This window comes from Leptodactylus fuscus, chromosome 9 (genome assembly GCF_031893055.1).
Source record: "Leptodactylus fuscus isolate aLepFus1 chromosome 9, aLepFus1.hap2, whole genome shotgun sequence".
In the NCBI taxonomy this organism is placed as follows: Eukaryota; Metazoa; Chordata; class Amphibia; order Anura; family Leptodactylidae; genus Leptodactylus; species Leptodactylus fuscus.
The window spans coordinates 21,201,032-21,222,366 of NC_134273.1; the positions used below are offsets into that span (position 1 = coordinate 21,201,032).

The following is a 21,335-nucleotide window of genomic DNA, read 5'->3' on the forward strand; positions in this document are numbered from 1 at the left end:
CCTGTACCTTCTCATGTCCCCTACCACTTACAGAGATACAGAGTACAGTGCTTCACTATTATCATTGGCCCCCATAGAAACGAATGAGGAGACGGAACACGTTTGACCACCACTCCAATCACTTGCATGGCCATCAGGTCACTTGGAACCCCTGTTTCAGTGATCTGTTGGGGTGCCAGCAGTAAGATCCCCCCTATATCTGATATTGTCCTTAATTATCATTAATCTTGTAAATAGATAAATCCCTTTAAAGGGATTCTATCACCAGAACCCAGTCCTGCACGTAGATTGGTTCGGATGAGTTCCTTGGAGCAACAACATTATTATTGCCATGCCCTCATTGCTCCAAAAAGCTCGAAAATGGCAATATCTTAGCAACAGAGGCAGTGATTTACAAGGGTGACACTAACCTATCTATCTGCAGGGCTGGGGTGATATGCTGGTTCTGGTGACAGTAACCTATCTATCTGCAGGGCTGGGGTGATATGCTGGTTCTGGTGACACTAACCTATCTATCTGCAGGACTGGGGTGATATGCTGGTTCTGGTGACCCTAACCTATCTATCTGCGGGGCTGGGTTGATATGCTGAATTCTGGTTACTCTAACCTATCTATCTGCAGGGCTGGGGTGATATACTGGTTCTGGTGATCATAACCTATCTGCTGAGCTGGGATAATATGCTGGGCTCTGGTGAACCTCACCTATCTATCTGTAGGGCTGGGGTGATATGCTGGTTCTGGTGATATTAACCTATCTATCTGCAGGGCTGGGACGATATGCTGGGTTCTGGTGACAGACTCCCTTTAAGCAAAGGTGTCTGAGTTTCAATATCAGGCACAGCCCAAGAGTGGCGCTGTTTCTCATCCAGCGTCTGTAAAGAACCGCTCCTGAACAGCTTGAAATGTAGGCTTTGCAATGTTTCCCTACATATATATGGGTTATGCTAGAAGAATATGATTGGTTAGGGAAATAAACTTTTTTGTTGATGTGCCCATATCAAAATAAACTATTTTTTAATTTAAGACATGCCCTTTGTTCAGTGAAGTCCTCAACAAAAAGTGAGGATTAAGCCGCTGTGAGGAATCTCTGGCACTGGTATCCCATGAGAACAAAGGAATGGCCATGGTTAAATCCAGCAAGTGTCAATGTGAGCTGCAGTAACAACGCCCGGCCACTATAAGGTGTATGGAGCCTTCTGCTGACAGCCCCATGAAATGTATAGCATGGGGAGCGACACATCCTAGAATAGCTGATCTGTGTAAGCGTCAGCTCTGCACAGATCAGACATTTATAACCTACCCTGAGGAATGACCCTGAGGACCACCCTTTTAAGAAATGGATCCATCGCCCCTTTTAAGAAAATTATTTTAAAGTATAGGGTCACAGAAGTCACTTACACTAATTCTTCACATAGAGTCATTGTTGAAAGTGGAAAAATATTTGGGATTGTCCATATTTATTACCTATAGGTCATTGCAGGCACAGGGAGACCTTACATTGTCTTTCAGCTCAATACCTGCATAGGGCAGTCCATAGCTCTGCTTCCAAAACTCCGAAGAATATGGTCCTCGGGGAGGCGACGTTGATCTCAGCGTGTATTGACCATGCAATGTGCAATAAACAGATATGGTCATGCAAAGATTTCATTGCTGGATATAAGAAGTCCAGATTACATATAATATCTAGTATTTCACTGCATATTTGGCATCTTCTGAGTGATCATCATTGGTCTGGGAATCTGTGAGATACCAAGGGGCCAAGCGCAATAGTCAAAAACGCATAAAGGCTGCAGGTTATTATCTCCTACAGTAGACCAGAATACGGCCGACTACCTGTTTGACTTTATGCCACCCTATGAATCTCTAAAGTACTATGTAATGCATAATATAAGATACTAAGTACAGGTGCAGAGATTACATGTGTATAGTTGTTAGCATGCATGGCACCTCATAAGATTCATTGCAGATATTTTGGCATATACAAAAGAAGGGGGTATAGTAAAGATTTAAATGGGCCCCACTATGTGGCTGGGTATTGTCACCAAGGTCCCATCCAGGCCCTATCATTGTCTTTAGGAAACAAAAGGGGATAGACACCGAGCGCTTTAAGTGTGGTATTTTTAACACTCAATATTGTTGTAGATAATAGATGTCGCGACTAGAGATGATGAACAGTAAAATGTTGGAGGTTCGATATTCGTTTCGAGTAGCCCCTCAATATTCGACTACTCAAATCGAATATCGAACCCTATTATAGTCTATGGGGGGAAAATTCTCGTTTCAGGGGTAGGCAACGTTCGATCAAATTATACTAACCAAGTCCACGAGTGAGGGTCGGGCTGAATCCTCCGAGAAGTCTTCTCCGTGCAGCATCCCCGCAGCGTCTTCCGGCTCTGAATTCACTCTGCCAGGCATCGGGCCTGGGCAGAGGCGACTGCGCATGTCCGCACTACAAGCGGGCATGCGCAGTCGGCTCTGCCCAGGCCCGATGCCTGGCAGAGTGAATGAAGAGCCGGAAGACGCCGCGGGGAAGCTGCACGGAGAAGACTTCTAAAGGTAGGAGACGAACCAGCGTTGATTGGCCGACTGTCGAATACCTACTCGGTCGAGTACTACTCGCTCATCTCTAGTCGTGACCAGTTGATCTCTCACCTTAAGGGGTTGTGAAAGTGTCCCAACCCCCTGTAGCGCTTGTAAGTATAGTTTCTGGGTGAGAGTGGCGGTGGTTCAGCCTGAGGAACAGTGGACAAACAGCAAGGACCAAAGGTCTGTGGCAGGAGATCCGCGCTCACCGGTATCGAGGATGGAGACAAGGTGCAAGCCATCGCGTCATTCACAGGCCCTTTTTCAAGTGCAAGTGAACTGGAACCAGCTTTGAAATTTTGGCTTACACCTTGTCTCCATCCTCGATACCAGTGAGCACGGATCTCCTGCCACAGACCTTTGGTCCTTGCTGTTTGTCCACTACCCTTACCCTTGATGGTTCACAAACAATGGGTAAAATTTAGAAACAATGGACTAATATAAAACATGAACAGAGTGCTAAATACTACAAAGTAATATGTAAGTGCAATATCTCCCATCTGCTTGTGAAGTCCTAAGAGCCCTGGCGATGACACCGGTTGCAGATATTGTCTTCGCCCACAAATTCCGACCCTTCCATCTCTAAGTTAGTGCATTGTTCTGTTTCGAGCGCCTTGTAATGGAATTCACACAATAATGCTTTTTTTGAATTAAAAGTAAATGGAGAAGAAAGGCCGGTGGAGTGTTCCTTGTGTTCCCCATTGTGTGTGATTAAGACCTCAGGGAGACAATCCTTCAAATAAAAAAAATTGCTCAGTGAAATGATGTTCTCCAGATCTCTTGAGAACTGGATGGCGCTCTACAAGTTTTCACGAAAGACTCAGACACGCATAATATCATCCCATAGGAATCTTTTAATAACGTATAGAAAATGCATTAAAAAAAGGATCTATACATCAGCTAACAGCATCCAGGACTAGAGATACAAGATTACATAGGGCGATTAACCCTTTGGCAGGCACCTCTCAGTAGTCTCTTGTTTGGCAGTTAGGACCTGCTTCCCAAACTTTTATTATCCTTAATGCATCCTATATCCTCGTGTAGCACTATGTTCTCCAAATTTTAGACCCAAGTATCAGCGTATGAACTGGCCCTAATGCAAGGAGCAGATTAAATCTGATGAGAAATTAAATTAGGAAAAACACCTCCCTCCAAAAAAACAAAAAAATTGGAAACTGGTAAGAAAAACATTGACCTTGTCGTCATCTCAGGTGAACCTTTCTCTTGTAAGGCGATAAAACACTTATGTACTTTTTGAGGCCGATGCAAATTGCCAATATACGAGAGGTACTGGATCTCCTACGTAACCTAGATAACAGGTGCTGTCATAGATGGCATCTGGGGAAGGGTCATTAAAGGTTCCGGGGTTGCTCCTTTTGTCTTCAGTGCTAACAAGGAAGGCCTCCATCTCTTGCATATCTCACGCAACATTTTTTAAAAAGAGATCTCCAGTGACCAAAAATACTTGGAAGTGCAAGAGATAGGGGGCTAAAAAATTTGGCACATGAATCATTAGCAAGACAATCCTGACCGCAGAAAAAGGTTTGTTGGGTGTTAAAGGGTCTGAGGTTCCACAGAGAGCAAGGTAAAAAGACAATTATACAGCACCATGCCCCTGTGGACAGAATAAAGATGGCTGCCGGGGTGGAGGTCAGCCACCATGACAAGGGAGGACGTGATAGTGCTGGATAAATGAGAAGTCTCTGTTGGGGTATGTCGAAATATTTTCAATATATGATCATGGAGAATGGAGTAGAAGGTTCTGTACAGTGGAGAATGTCTAAAGTAGGAAAGTGCGGGGTCAAATTACATTGGATAACATCAATGCTTTGCAAAATTAGGTATCAATGTTATATGCATGGGTTGGAACAGTGGTGGGCAACCTGTTAACCATCGCCAGTTGTCTTTGTGATACCAATCTGGCTTGTTTTTGTATAACTTTTTGGCACAACATTAGCAAATTGCATTTGCATGGACTAATCCAAGACCATGTGGACCTTGCAATGACCAGTTTGTCCAACCACACATAGCTCTATTCATGCCGGTTAATACTCCGTCCTGATGCTACCATAATAACTCTATGTATAGTTGACAAGGTTCCTGAAAAATAGATTATTGCCCACCACTTGGCTCGAACATGACCATTGAGGGATAAAGAGAAATGTGACTATGGTTTGTGCAGGTCCGGTAGTATGGTGGAGGTGGATGTGGGGGAAATATGTCTATTGATAGGTCAATTAAGATCAGAGGTGAAGGGAACGTTTCTTCATTGTACGTTGGTTATACGGTCTCATCTTCATCTCCACGAAGGGAATGGAGAACTCGTGGCCTTTCCAGTGATACCAGTTTATACCCTACGGAGAGAAGGAACAACAGATAGAGATAAGTCAGGTACATATAACACAACCATACGACATAGGCATGCAGAGTATAAGTCGTTCGTTGCGCACTTCGAATATAAATAAATTAAATGAAATTAAATTATTTTACGCCTAGCAATCAAACGTCTCAGAGGTGATGAACATGGACGGCTTCATGTGGTAAGCAGCCATTATGTGATAATGGGCAGGTAGGCGTACGGTATAGTCATTCATTAATTCACTAACACATTTGCATGTTAAATGTTTTTTACAGCAATGATCTAATGTATATAGCGTACAGAAGCTGACAACCAGATCATGTGGAAAAACCCAGTAGGTGATATCTCTAGATAGAAGGAGGACTCATTTTACTCCAAGTGTGTAAATGTAATTGATCGGTAACAGGTTGGATAATAAGATGCAGTCTTAAAGGAGAAACGGCAGAAAGTCCTTCAAGCAACAGAAAATACTACAAATCACGTTCCCCCGAAAGATTGTCAAATGGAATAACTAAATCACAATGTCCACTCAACAATAGCCTTAGTGACATCTTTTATATACTCAGTCAACCAAAGTGTCCTCAGTGTTATCTACAGTGCTTCCGGGGTCAGATATTGTGTTCCAGTTTTTGCCATGGGGTACATTGTGACACCCACAGTGCCCCCAACTTTTTTGCACCAGGGAGCGTCTTCAAGCAAAACCATTTATCTATGGCCTGGCAAGGCGGGGTGTGGATAAGGCAGGGGCTGGGATTTGGTAATATGGGGCAGGGTTATAGATGGGCTCCACCTTGCGGACGGGAACGCTCTCTGCCAGGATGCTCTGTGGGGCAGGCGGGCATGACACGAACATCTGAGCGGACATGGCTAATGTCTAGACATCGAGGTTAGATACTTAATGCTAGGCCATGTTGCAATGGAAACGTGCAAACTATTGGGTAGTGCGACATCCTTAGGGCGGTGGGCTAGCCTTAGTCTTACTTGGATACTTTGCGCTAGGCCACGTTGCAATGGTAACATGTAAATTATCGGGGTAGTGTGGCGTGCTACAGGACGCTGTGCTACCCAATAGCTTACAAGTTACCATAGCATCATGGCTTAGCGTGAAATATCCAGCTAAGACCGAGGTCAGCTCATCGCCCCACCCCATGAACTGCCAAAAAACCTCCAACGGCCCGGTCCTAGTCCGCGGATTGGTGGTTGGGGATCCTTGTCCTATAGGGTCTGCCAACTGGTGTAGCTTCTTCCTCTTTTCTGCTATGATCTTTGGCCTCTCCCAATTCCTATCCTGTCCGTTTTCGGGTTATATTTTAGTGTTGTAACTTATTTTCCCCTTTTCTCTAAAACCTTTTTATTTCTGTAAAATTTGGACCATTTACACTTCTCCCACTAGAGGATTCTCAGAGTCAAAATCCTGAAAGAACAGAAATGGAGAGTAACCGCGGCCATCCAACCATGTTCGTCTATGTGTTTTTCTAAATTCTCCCCTGGATTATAAATCCCATCACGTGACTGGGAAGATGGAAATCCCTTATGTAAAAAAAACTCTGCTGGTATTTGTGTAATAGGAAAGTTTTGCTGTTCTCGTAACAGGAGATTCCTTATAACTCTACGCTCTGATTCATAGATGTAGGACATCCATGTACCCTACAGGACATTTCGAAGATAACCCTTTATATTCCAAAGCAGTGTTTTGCATAAACCATATCTGTAATGGTCAGTGATGACTGATGGCTCTGAACATGATATAAGAAAGTATTAAAGTAATGAAGAAATCTGGAAGTCTAGCATGACTAATGTCCTGGGTTCCTCCTTGTGAAACACAATTTATCCTACAAATGTAAAGGGGGCCTGCTGGTAAAATCCATTTTGCATAAATCAGTATGTGAGAGTATAGGATACTGGTATATATCTTATTAATGGAAAGACAAAGCGTCCGCTCCTCCCGAACCCTGTAGATCTCCTTTTCCTTCCTGCAGACTGTCTCCAAATGGTATACTATGCTCCTCAAAATGCTATGTTGTTTAGTGTCTACAGCTCCTATGCAGATCTATGTGCCTCCATCGTAACAGACGGCAAACAAGCTCTATGTTGTCTGATCCTGCGTCATATTCCCTTCTATCCGCCCGTCTTCTTGCTAACCTTCTAATTATGCTATAGAATAATATAGGGGACAAATAGAAGGGGTTGGAGCATTATTTCAGGATCAGATTACCAAAGATTGTGTTATCATGAAGATACATAGAAGCGTAGGAACAACGAAAATAATATGAGTGTATGGAGACTGTGCTATGATGTCTCCCATACACTGCACACAAAAAGGAGGAGATCCTGCTTATCTATCTCTCTCACACTTAGAAGAAGCATCAGCAGCATGGAAGACATTATATAAGATAAGATATTCCTTTAATAGTCCCACAATGGGGAAATTTCAGTGATACAGTTTCATAGATGGTACAGTAGTATATAACAAGAGAGAAACACATACAAGCTCATGGCAGATAGAGAAATCCTAGGAATCATAGCAACTAAAAAAAAAGAAAGAAACACAGACACACTGCAGGATCATTTAGTTCTCTGTGCGGATTGATGTTAATAATAATAATTATAATAATAATAATAATAAAGCCGACTTGGTTGTAGGACACGAGGAGGGGGGGTCACAGCATGTGGATATAACAAGCAGAAATTTTGCAGAGGTGGGGGACATAAGCAGCTATCATGATAACATGTGGCAGTTCCTTTGGTAGGTGGTGAGATCTGCTCACAGCTGATAGTTCGGTATCTTGTATCAGCACTATTGTCCTTTTAACCACAAAAAATGCCCCAAATGTCCTTCATCACAAGCCCTCCTCCTCCTCCTTACCACAGTGTTCTACTGCCCCAAGGAAGTCAGAGACCATCCAGGTATACATGGTGCTGGTCTCTTGCCAAGCTTCCATAACTCCTGGGGTAGGTGGGTGATGGTAGGTTCCCAGGTTGTAACAGTGTCCCACGTGTCCACAGTAATAGAAAGAAATACCAGTCAGCTGTAGCATCTTCACACAACAGCAATTGACGCCAGAAATCATCTCCTTGAAGGAAGAAGTCCGCATTTCCATGTAGGTTTTCCTCCATGCCGCATGTTGAGCCATGCTGTCCTAGCTGGGGGGATGGTAACAGGCACATGTGGAAACCAGCTGAACCAGGTCTTGAGTCCATGCTTTACAATGGAAACAAAAGGAACAAAAAACTCCACAGGGTCTTCCATTCGATTTATAGTTGCTAAATTCATAGTGCTAGATTGCTTGGTTACCGGATTCTTGAAGTTACAGAGAAAAAGAGTGAAAAAGGAAAGAAAAGTTTGCTCCCAGCTTGGAGCACTGCATCAAGGCAGCCAAGCCCCTCAGGGGGGCGGCGCCAAAAAAAATAAAAAAAAAATAAAAATATAGCAATACAGAACACTGTTGCCATCAATCTAGCATTGGGGTTAGGACACTCACTCCTTTCCGTAGACTTCTATGTAACCTCAGTGAAGTTGATGATCCATCTTTATCTCTGTCTCTCTCAAGGCGGATTTGACCAATGAATTGAGAGCGACTGATCAATGCAGGCAGGGACATAACTACTGGGGTAGCAGCGGTAGCAGCTGCCACAAGACCCGGGACATTAGGGGCCCGACGACAGCCGCTACCGCTGCTTTTTTTTACCTTTTCTTAATAGGCTGTAGTTACTCCAGCCGGTAATGGGCCTTATTTAGTTACCGATCTTGGCAGGGGCTGGGATCGGTAAGTGACGGTGCGGGCCTCACAAACACTATTATCATACTCAGGGGTCTTTTCAGACCCCTGAGTATAATGATCAGAAGCCCAGGAGAGGTAAAAGAACATAAAAAACGGTGTTACTTACCTCTCCGTGGTCCATACAAGCATCGGACCTACTTCTGTGATGTCCCTGATGTCACATGCCCGAGGCCTGTGTCCCGGGTCATGGGACGTCTGGACATCATTGAAGATGGCTGTCATCAGCCGAGAGTGCTGCGGAGCTGGGGATAGGTAAGTAACAATGTTTTTTTATGTTGGTATCCCCCTCGGTCTTTGATTATTATACGCTGGGGTCTGAAAAGACTCCAGAGTATAATACTTGTCCATGGGTATTCACAGTGGGGCATAATAGTGTATGCAGGGGCCACTATGGAGCATAATACTGTGTGTGCAGGGGCCACTACGGAGCATAATACTGTGTGCAGGGGCCACTATGGGGGATAATACTGTGTGCAGGGGCCACTATGGGGCATAATACTGTGTGCAGGGGCCACTATGGGGCATAATAGTGTGTGCAGGGACCACTATGGGGCATAATACTGTCTGCAGGGGCCACTATGGGGGATAATACTGTGTGCAGGGGCCACTATGGGGCATAATACTGTGTGCAGGGACCACTATGGAGCATAATACTGTGTGCAGGGGCCACTATGCGGCATAATACTGTGTGCAGGGGCCACTATGGGGCATCATACTGTGTGCAGGGGCCACTATGCGGCATAATACTGTGTGCAGGGGCCACTATGGGGCATCATACTGTGTGCAGGGGCCACTATGGGGCATAATACTGTGGGTGCAGGAATGCAGGGGGGGGGGGAGGAGGTTGGTCAGGATCAAAAGTCAAATGTTCATCACATGGCCCCGCCATTCCTAGATACGCCACTGAGTACAGGTGTCATGGTCGGGTGGGGGCTAAGTACGTTGTGCTGTTTTAGGAGGGGAGTCAAAAAAGATGTATTTTTCTGTAACATTTTACATTACAAAGTTTACCAGAATTTGTACTATTAATACATAGGAAACATCTAACATATTGTTTTCCCTGAGGCTGAATTGTTATGTTAGTCTTTAATTTTTTATACAACATTCTGATATTAATAGGAGCGATGCATTTAACTTAAATTGTCTTTGTAGATTTGCAAAAATCCTTGGTGACTTGTAATATCCTTCTAATATGCCGTGCATTACCTTGTATGTATGGTGTATGGCAGAGAGTGACATTATATTGCCATTTCACACTGCGATTTTCTACTCCAGGGAAATGTAAAATCATATCTAATGCTGTTTCCAAAGATTCATTAAAGTAAATCACATATGACCTTGCCAGTGTAAGTGTTTTAATGTGTAATTAAGGCTTCCTCATCAGGAGGCCGGGACGTCGCGCAGTCCACATCTCCAGCACACACTACATTATTCTCATTGATTTCGCCGGCGTAATTGAGATGTAATTTGGACTTGGAAGCATCTCCTAGATATGTATGTTTTCTTACAGCCATCATTTTTCGTTAGCAATCAATAGAAATACTAAGAAAGCTAAAGCTTCCTAAATGGAATTTACAGTCCTATGAAAAAGTTTGGGCACCCCTATTAATCTTAATCATTTTTAGTTCTAAATATTTTGGTGTTTGCAGCAGCCATTTCAGTTTGATATATCTAATAACTGATGGACACAGTAATATTTCAGGATTGAAATGAGGTTTATTGTACTAACAGAAAATGTGCAATATGCATTAAACCAAAATTTGACCGGTGCAAAAGTATGGGCACCTCAACAGAAAAGTGACATTAATATTCAGTAGATCCTCCTTTTGCAAAGATAACAGCCTCTAGTCGCTTCCTGTAGCTTTTAATCAGTTCCTGGATCCTGGATGAAGGGATTTTGGACCATTCCTCTTTACAAAACAATTCAAGTTCAGTTAAGTTTGATGGTCGCCGAGCATGGACAGCCCGCTCTCAAATGATCTGAAAACAAAGCTTGTTCAACATAGTTGTTCAGGGGAAGGATACAAAACGTTGTCTCAGAGATTTAACCTGTCAGTTTCCACTGTGAGGAACATAGTAAGGAAATGGAAGAGCACAGGGACAGTTCTTGTTAAGCCCAGAAGTGGCAGGCCAAGAAAAATATCAGAAAGGCAGAGAAGAAGAATGGTGAGAACAGTCAAGGACAATCCACAGACCACCTCCAAAGAGCTGCAGCATCATCTTGCTGCAGATGGTGTCACTGTGCATCGGTCAACTATACAGCGCACTTTGCACAAATAGAAGCTGTATGGGAGAGTGATGAGAAAGAAGCCATTTCTGCAAGCACGCCACAAACAGAGTCGCCTGAGGTATGCAAAAGCACATTTGGCTAAGCCAGCTTCATTTTGGAAGAAGGTCCTGTGGACTGATGAAACAAAGATTGAGTTGTTCGGTCATACAAAAAGGCGTTATGCATGGCGTCCAAAAAAACCAGCATTCCAAGAAAAACACTTGCTACCCACTGTAAAATTTGGTGGAGGTTCCATCATGCTTTGGGGCTGTGTGGCCAATGCCGGCACCGAGAATCTTGTTAAAGTTGAGGGTTGCATGGATTCCACTCAGTATCAGCAGATTCTTGAGAATAATGTTCAAGAATCAGTGACGAAGTTGAAGTTACGCCGGGGATGGATATTTCAGCAAGACAATGATCCAAAACACCGCTCCAAATCCTCAGGCATTCATGCAGAGGAACAATTACAATGTTCTGGAATGGCCATCCCAGTCCCCAGACCTGAAAATCATTGAACATCTGTGGGATGATTTGAAGCGGGCTGTCCATGCTCGGCGACCATCAAACTTAACTGAACTTGAATTGTTTTGTAAAGAGTAATGGTCCAAAATACCTTCATCCAGGATCCAGGAACTGATTAAAAGCTACAGGAAGCGACTAGAGGCTGTTATCTTTGCAAAAGGAGGATCTACTAAATATTAATGTCACTTTTCTGTTGAGGTGCCCATACTTTTGCACTGGTCAAATTTTGGTTTAATGCATATTGCACATTTTCTGCTAGTACAATAAACCTCATTTCAATCCTGAAATATTACTGTGTCCATCAGTTACTAGATATATCAAACTGAAATGGCTGCTGCAAAACACCAAAATATTTAGAACTAAAAATGATTAAGATTAATAGGGGTGCCCAAACTTTTTCATAGGACTGTATATGTAGGCGATAGACATCCGTAATTCACCATCTTCACAGTATTTATAGTGGGGTCATGGTTGATAAATGGACTCAAGACCTTGCTATAAAGAAGTCTCATCAGTCACGGTGACGGCCATCTATATTTCTAAATGTCACATATCTAAACTGGACCATTCTGATAAACCAACAGTATCGTCTATGGATATGTGTACAGATATATTGTAGTAGATTTGGGTGTAGTCTGAGTATACTTGCGCCATGGGCTTTTATAAGGAAGCCATTCTAGATCTGTACAATGGCAGATTCTATATTGACAATGGTGAATTAAGATGACCCTCCAGTGACTTTAATAAGGTTAGTTGGGGTGTTTTCGATGGCAATAACAGACTGACCCCTCGTTCACATCTCCATTCGGGGAGTCCGCTTGGTTACCCCCTGAACAGAATACCAAACGCACTGGCAAGCGTGTGCAGTGAAAGCACATGGACCCCATAGACTATAATGGCGTCTGTGTGTTCTCCGCGTGGTGTCCACACGGAACATGCAGACAGAAATGTACTTTGTGATCTACTTTCATGTCTGCATGACTCATGCGGGCAGGACGCGGAGAGCACACAGACCCCATTGTAGTCTATGGGGTCCATGTGCTTTCACTGTACACCACTTGCAACTGCGTTCGGTATTCCATTTGGAGGGGGGGTCCCCATGCGGACTCCCTGAACGGGTTACCAAATGCAAATGTGAATGAGGGGTGAGCTATTCTTCAATATGCAATCAAAAATACGGAAAGACTAATAGAAAATCCAGCAAGAGCTCTGAATGTCAAGAGAGTCTGAACAGAGTCTTACTTAGTACCTGAAGATCTATGGAGAACCAGAAAGAAGTGGGGTAGGATGCATTTACATGTTTATCAAAACTGAACAATTTACTAGAGGTATCAAACACCAGTATGTGCATTATACAGTAAATATAGTGCCAAATATAAAGCATCTATCTATCTATCTATCTATCTATCTATCTATCTATCTATCTATCTATCTCCTATCTATCTATCTATCTATCTATCTATTATCTATCTATCTATCTATCTATCTATCTATCTATCTAATTGTCTATGTACCTGTTAACCTTTGTGCCTGGTTCCAACACCACCTCCCACCAAACGGATGCAGATCCTGACTATGGCTATCTCCTGTTCACCTGCTCTGACTTCCCACCATCTGCTGGGTCATGTCAGGTGAATACCTTGACCTGGTTCTCATTCCTCATAATATTGTTCCTGGTTCTGACTTATCTCAGATGTAGATCTCAGAGGTAGCAGAGCTGAGGATACGGTAAAGCAGGGACGAAGCAGAAGAGTAGATAGACAAGTCAATGTACAGTAATGCAGATGTAGCAGAGTCCATTATACGGCACAGCAGGGAGGAAACAGAAGAGTAGATACTATCTACTCTTCTGTTTCCTCCCTGCTATGCCATATACTGGACTCTGCTACATCTCCGAAACTGCCGTTTCGAATAGCACGCTCCCATAGGAATGAATGGACGCAGCCGGCACGCAGGCGGTTAAGCGGCCGGACGCCGGCACAGGCTGTGTGCCGGCTGCATCCATTCATTCCTATGGGAGCGTGCTATTCGAAACAGCAGTTTCGAACAGTACTTGCTCATCTCTAGTAGCTAACATTGATAGCTTTTCCTACAATGCTTGGCCAGTAGCAAAGTATTGTGGGAAATAACCTTCGACCTCGATCCCGCCTAAAAAGATCGGGATCAGAATTCCCATCGCGATTGTGAAATTTACTCGATCGCCGACCAGAATCCGATCTTTTCCGATCCCATTCGCTCAACCCTATTCCTGACTAATCTAATTTTGCATTATTGCTACTGATACCAATTTGTGATTTAAGGATCCCTTTTACGGACTTAGAGTGAAGACCATAAAATCCTAAATCATAAAATCCAGATGTTACTCCCCAGTCTAGCCAGTGCCATATGAATTACAGCCTAGAGAATTCATATCTCCAGTGTTTGTCACCCAACGAAAAAGTAAAAAGGCACTGGTAGACCAAAGGTAACGACCAAGGTTCAGCTGATGGACAGCCACAATGCAAATCGATGTGGCATGCTGTTAGTGTCAAGTTGTGAAACTGTATACATTAAAGACAGCAAGCAAAACCTACCTATAACCCCACACCATTCTGGTTGGTAAAGTCTAAGGTTACCCTTGAGGATTTTCATTAGAACTCGTCACAATACAAGAATATAGAGGCACTTCTGGTCTAAAGACCAGACCAACAAACTTACAGCAGACAGAACATACAAGCTGGGTCAAAACCAGGACAGCACAGGAGTTTTACATTGAAGAATTACAGTGCCCAAGCTAGGGTAGAATCCAGAAGGTCACAGAAAAAGCCAAATCAGTAAGAAATTAGATAACCAGAAAAGCAAACCAAAATCAGTAACCAGCAAAACAGCAAATTACCAAATAAGTTCTGAGAATACAATCTAGCTACCATCAGGAGGCACCTGAGTAGTCTCAATGTGGGCTTTTAGAACCCCGGCTCAGCTCAAGATTAGACAATGAGGCAGCAATCTGATTGACTGCATCTTAAAGCTCTGACCCAGCTAGAGTTTGACTTGCAGGTATAGCAACCCCAAAGCGATGACTACGAGCAGTTTTACACTGGAAAGTATGATGGCTACACATTTTGAGATGCCTAACCCAAAAGTTCTAGGCATATATGGCATTCTGCATTGTAAAGATCAACATGATACTAGAAGCTAAACATGATATATGACGCTGTAGGAATGTCTCAGGAACTGAACATTGATATTAAGTTGGACAAGTTACCATTATACATTGTGCGCTGTACCAGAAATTTCTTAGAAAGAACATCTGGTGATCTGTCAGTAAGATGAAGCTGAAATATAATTAGTTTATGCAGCAAGACAATGACCCAAAACATTAAATCAAGTCTGCATCGCCATGTCTGAGAAGATACAACATTAAAGTTCTTGTTCGGATGAGACTTGGATGGGCCTGACATAAGCAGTTCTGCATGAAAACCTACCATTGTAGCAACCAAAGCATCACAATTAGTGGATGTGAATGAGCTCTATTAAATTGGGTGGGATAGTAGGGGCCTGGGGATCTGCCCATGAAAACGTGTGTATCTGGTGAAGGATTTGCTCCAGCTTTGAAGTGTATTGTCTTAAAGCTAATTCCTTAAAATAAATCAACTATATTCACATGGACACTAAAGTCTAAGTTCACGACACTAGGCCAGACGTATCATACAACAAATCCTATCAATGCCCTACTGATTTATAATGGGATTTATAATGGGTTCATTTGGGGCCTGTTGTGGTCTGTTGTCTTGATCGAGAGGAAAAGTACTGAATGTTGGGCTATTCTTGTACTCCCGAGAGAGAAGTGTGTCTTACTCCTCTGTATCGTTACATATCAGACCTACAGTGGCAGCACATTTCCGAGACCTCACTCTTTATCTTGGGATCACCTGCGCCTTACAGAAACTTATCAGAAGCACCAAAAACACAGGGAGGGGGCCTAGCAAAAGCTACAGTATATGCTCATTGTCTGTTGTGAGCTATAAAATATAAAAAACCAAAAAACTTGCAAGTCTTCAGTAGGTGATACCTTTTTTAATGGCTAACTTATAATGATGACAGAATATGACGTTTCGAAGCTTACTCTGGGCTTCTTCTTCAGATATATCTAAAAACAATTTCTGCAGGCTGCCAGGAAGATCATAATATCACCAATGACATGAAAATTTAGATTTTAAGAGGGAATTTTAAATCAAGAAAACAACGACTGATTTATGAATACAAGTGCATGACCCTATTTAAGACTCTGGATAATACTCTGGATAATGGAATGAATACATCACATGGGTTCATGGCATTCTATACAAATCACTGAACTAAGACAGCCATAAAGATAAAGAACCTGGGAACTGGGAATTGATTATTTGTTTTTATATGTATATAGTAATAAACCTCTTCCCCCCCTCCCTCCTGTAATCCTATCCCTATGTGTCCAGTTGTGCATAAATATGCAGCCTGCAGAAAGTGTTTTTTTAGAAATATCTGAAGAAGAAGCCCAGAGTAAGCTTCGAAACGTCATATTCTGTCATCATTATGAGTTAGCCATTAAAAAAGGTATCACCTACTGAAGACTTGCAAGTTTTTTGGTTTTTTATATTTCATAACCACTGGCTAACGCGGTACGAGAACAAACATTTTCCTTTTGTTGTGAGCTAGTGTAACAAATTTGGATGAATGGGTTAACTTGTCCTTTATAAGGGTTGCAGTTGCCACTGGGACCATTAGACAGACAGACTCACAAGTCCTTCCCCACACTAAGGCTGATTCAATTTCTTAGATTTATTTTCTGTTTTCCTTTGATGGCTGTGCATTGTAAACTTATTATCCCTGTTCTCTGGTGCGCTGGAGTGAGACAGGGGAAGCAGATTTATGGTAGGGGTATTCATGTATTCATGTATTTCATTAACAGCTGAACAATTTGGAATATTCCAATTGAACCCTGCTTTTGATGAAGCGGATCACCCATCTTTAATAACAATACAGGCATCGCAACACATAGCTGTGACTTAGCACTGAAGATGGTGCACCTGCAGCTTGGTGGATAAGTGGAAGCTACCAAGTGTCCTTTCTGCACTCCAAACCTGGGAAGACGGTATATGTTTTCCCACAGCAAAGCAAATATATAGCACAATTCTTGCATATGGATTGATCTGTCCATGCTTCCCAACTAAGTACATTGACAGAACTATAAGTATGTCATGGTAAAGAAGTTGGGATACCGATCTGAAGAATGAGCAATCTTATATATTATGGGTTCTTTCATAGTTCGCTACTGGACTTTTCGGTAACTCAGTGACAAACAACATCGTAATAAAAAGAGAGCGTGATCTTCCAGATTGAGTGGATTGCTCTATGTGTCCGTGTTAATAGATTTACTGGGGTTGTTGATATATGACCCCTACAGCAGCGCACATCTTACACCGCGGTAATACTGCAGGATTTGATTAGCCGCCCGGTGTAGCACTGGTATACATCTTCTCTAACCGCTTTATCCAGTTTATAGAAATCAAGTTAAATCCTGGAAGATGTATCAAGACTTATGAAGCAATAGCAAATACTTCACCTATTCCTAAGTGCTATTATATGGCGTATGTGGGCAGCTAAGGTATACAGTACATACCCAGGAGGGGAGGAGATATAACTATCTGGTGAGAAGGGGGTTGTGGCAGGGCTGCTTTAACCATAGGGCCAACGGTGCACTTGCATTGGGCCCTATGGTAGTGGGGGCCCTCTTTGGGCTGTGGGACAGTCCTACATTTGCTGTCCCTCTGGTCAGGACAGTAAGTCTGAGTTACCCCAACTCATCGGCTTTCAGAGGACACTGATGAGTTGTCGCTAGTTTCCGTTTTCTTTTTTATATATACTGTAGGGGAAACTGCAGAGGCAACCTGGAGAGGGGGTGGGGGGCATGAAACTGTGGGGGTAATTGGGGGGGCATGACACTATGGGGGCAAGCTGGGGTGGGGGGACACAAAACTGTTGGGGCAATTGGGGGGAGCATGACACTATTGGGGCAAGCTGGGGTGGGGGGACACAAAACTGTGGGGGCAATTGAGGGGGCATGACACTATTGGGGCAAGCTGGGGTGGGGGGGACACAAAACTGTGGGGGCAACTGGGGGGGGGACATGAAACTGTGAGGCAACCTGGGGAAAGAACATGATACTGTGGGGGCAACCTGGAGAGGGGGTGGGGGGCATGAAACTGTGGGGGCAATTGGGGGGGGCATGAAACTGTGAGGCAACCTGGGGAGAGGACATGATACTGTGGGGGCAACCTGATTGAGACATGTGAGTGTGGGGGGATATGATACTGTGGGGGTAACCTGAGGGAGGCATGACAGAGTGGGGGCTACTTGTGTGTGTGTATGACACAGTGGAGGCAAGCAAAGGGTTGCGGGGGCTTGAATTTGTGGGAGAAACTTTACCTGTATCCTAAGGGCACAGATAGAGTTGGAATTGAGACCTAGTGCCCAAAATAGTAGCATAGCACCCAAAACACTGGATTGTCGATCTGGGTCAGCTAAGGAGGCCACCACTACCTTAGGGCCCATTGAAGGGGAATTGTTTGTGAAAACAAAACCCATGAGAAAATGGTGCAACTTTTTTTTCCAACTCCACCGCTTTAGAATTTATTTCTGGCTTCCCATTACTTCCATATGGAATATTACCATAACTATGCCATGTACAATATGTCCTACGGAAAACAAGCCCTTAAATTCTACGTAATTGGAAAAATATAAACCTTATAGCTTTTAGAAGGCGAAGAGTTAAAAAGGTAGTGATAAACTCAAGACTAAGATTTGGTTTATTCTTCTACATCATAAAACAGTAAGATCTCTTCCTTATCTCAGACTCCTCTTGTTTTCTTACTGTAAGGGTTAACACAAGCAAAAGAAATACAGAAACAACATAAAATTAATTTCAGAAAGCAATCGATATTAATATACTGCAGATGGTAGGAATTCAGCTGCTCGATCACAACACGTCTCATACCGCTGCCAGGGGCTCCAAGAAAGTGGGATATACTAGGAATACTTATAGCCATGTGTCATGTATTCCGTACTATTCTTATAAGATGACACCATAATGTAAATGTCCACCTTATAAGACAGCGCTGACTTTAGATGTGACATTCTGTGCTGGCCAATCGCTTGATATACTGTGAGATTCTCTAGGTCTTCATTATTATTGCTGTAACATTCTCTAAGTCTTCTCCCGTGCTGCACCTGGATTCCGCACTGCCATGAAATACCATCAAGAAACCCATCCCTCACCCTTAACCAGTAACATACTTTGCTCATAGACCAGTCCTATAATGGAATATGAAATATTATTAGGTAATTCTCTAACCAGGGGCATAACTACCATGGTAGCAGCGGTAGCAGCTGCCACAGCTCCCGGGACATTAGGGGCCCGGTGACAGACGCTAGCACTGCGTTTTTGTGTTTTTTTAATAGGTTGTTATCGGCTGGAGTTACTCTGCATGGTAATGGGCCCCATTTACTTACCAATCCTGGCAGGGGTTGGGATCAGTAAGTGATGCTGCGGGCTCCACAAACACTACTATTATATTTGGGGGTCTTTTTAGACCCCTGAGTATTATGACCGGAGGCCCAGCAGAAGTAAGTGAACACAAAAAACACAGTTACTTACCTCTCCGTGCTACAGGAAGGCCTCGGGCCTACTTGTGTGACGTCCCTGACGTCAAATGACTGGGGCCTGCGTCCCGGGTCATGTGACATCCTGGACCTCATTGAAAATGGCCAACACCACCGAGGAGTGCAGCGGAGCCATGAAGAGGTAAGTAACAGAAAAGATGGGGGTCTGAAAAGACCCCAGAGTATAATAATTGTTCATGGGTGTCCACAGTGGGGCATAATACCGTGTCCAGGGGTCACTATGGTGCATAATAGTGTGTTCAGGTGCCACTAAGGGACATAATACTGTGTGCAGGGGCCACTATGGGGAATAATACTGTGTGCAGGGGCCACTATGGAGCTTAATAGTGCATGCAGGGACCACTATGGGGGATAATAGTGCGCACAGGAATGCTGGGGGGTTGGTTGGTGGGATTTTTGGCATTGGTCGGGGGGGGGGGGGGGCATGTCAAAAGTTCGCCATGGGGCCCCGCCATTCCCAGTTACGCCACTGCCCCTAGCTATATCCATTTGCTAATCATAACACAGGATAGATGGGCACATATAGATGAAAGCAGAAGTAGCGCGCTGGCCTCCAGCTGTTCACCTTTTCATTCATTTTATGTGGTGTTATCATTTAATGAAAAAATATCTCGATAAAATATCTAATATCATTTTGGTTTTTCTATCGATTGCGGAAATATATTTAATGCAGGATATGAATCTGAAGCAAACAATATTACTGCTCTGTGATGTAGAAGATTGCATATAAACACACCAAGAAAATGCTAAGACCTGAAATTTTAATCATTTCTTTTAAGTCTTCACTTTGCTGTCTTGGCTCCCCACCAAGCCGCAAACTATTCATAAGGTTTGGCTTTTTCAATCTTCTTGTCTCGATTTAGCTGCAGATATTTTATGATTTTTTTTTTTATATATTCCGTGTTTGGTGACCCAAAGAGGTATTTTTTTGGTTTGCTCTAGCATTGACGACACTTGGTCATAAGGAATAAGAAACACATGGCTGAGTTTTCCGCTTTGTATTATCCTGTTTGGTTAGTGGTATCTCTAACACATAAGCAAACCTAACACGGCAAGGAAACCCAATGGTCGCAAGTAACCTACGATAAAACCCAATTATTGTATGGTTCTCCCGAAAATCAATATACTGTTCATGTAATGCATGGACACAGTGTTCCCCATAGAAAGAGGGATGTTCTTCGAGGTTGGTTTCTGCTCTGGATAATTGATAGGGGGAATTTCTTCATTAAATGGGGTTTTCTATTAATAAAACTCATGATGGTCTCATTGCTAGGGGTCTGACTGCCGGGAGACCCAATGATCATCAGCGTCGGGTCCCATTTGCCACCTGGGAACCAGAGGGCCAATCTTCTGATGGGCCCAAGTCCTAGCACAATAATATTGGAGAAGAAGATGCTCAAATTTGAAGGGTATTATGGTCTATTTCTGAGGGGTTGTTGGCGGCTGGGACCCCAGAATTAGCTTATCTGGTGGGCTTAAAGGATTCTATCATTAGAATCCGTTTTTGAACTAAGACCACGTTGGAATAGCCTTAAGAAAGGCTATTCTTCGCCTACCTTTATTATTCTGATCCGCTCCACCGTTCCGGTGTTATTTATTTTTTTTTTCCGTATGCAAATGAGTCTTCAGAAAGCACAGGGGGCGTTCCACTTTACTCAGAAAGCAAAGGGGACATTCCCTGTTCTGTCCGAAGACTCTCCAGTGACGTCTCTGTCTTCTTCTCCCGACCACCTCTTCGCCGTGTCATCGGTTGCGTCATCAGCCGGCAGAGCTTACTGCACATGTCCATTCAGCCATTTTCCTTTGGCCTGTTACATGAGCATCCATTTCGGCCTCATGAAAATGCCGAACTGACATGCACAGTCGGTCAGTTCGGCTGAAGACGTGGTCTATGACGCGGTGAAGAGGTGGTCGGGAGAAGAAGACAGAGGTGTCACTAGAGAGTCTTTGGACAGCATAGGGGACCCCTACTATGCTTTCTGAAGACTCAGTTGTATATGGCAAAAAAACTAAATAACACCGGAACGGCGGCACGCATCAGAATAATAAAGTTAGGAGAAGAAGAGCCATTCTTAAGGCTATTCCAACGTGGTCTTAGTTCAAAAAGGGATTCTAATGA

The 21,335-nt window shown here is 43.4% G+C and overlaps 1 protein-coding gene across 2 annotated transcripts in view; it reads right to left on the reverse strand.

The window, feature by feature from the left end:
- Positions 1-3,428: 3,428 nt before the first annotated feature.
- TNR (tenascin R) overlaps positions 3,429-21,335 on the reverse strand; it is a 333,354-nt gene continuing 315,447 nt past the window's right edge. For both annotated transcript variants that reach the window (XM_075287087.1, XM_075287088.1), the window contains exon 22: positions 3,429-4,937. In XM_075287087.1, the coding sequence (XP_075143188.1) occupies positions 4,827-4,937 (111 nt within the window). In that variant the 3' untranslated portion in view covers positions 3,429-4,826. The remainder of the gene's footprint in view (positions 4,938-21,335) is intronic.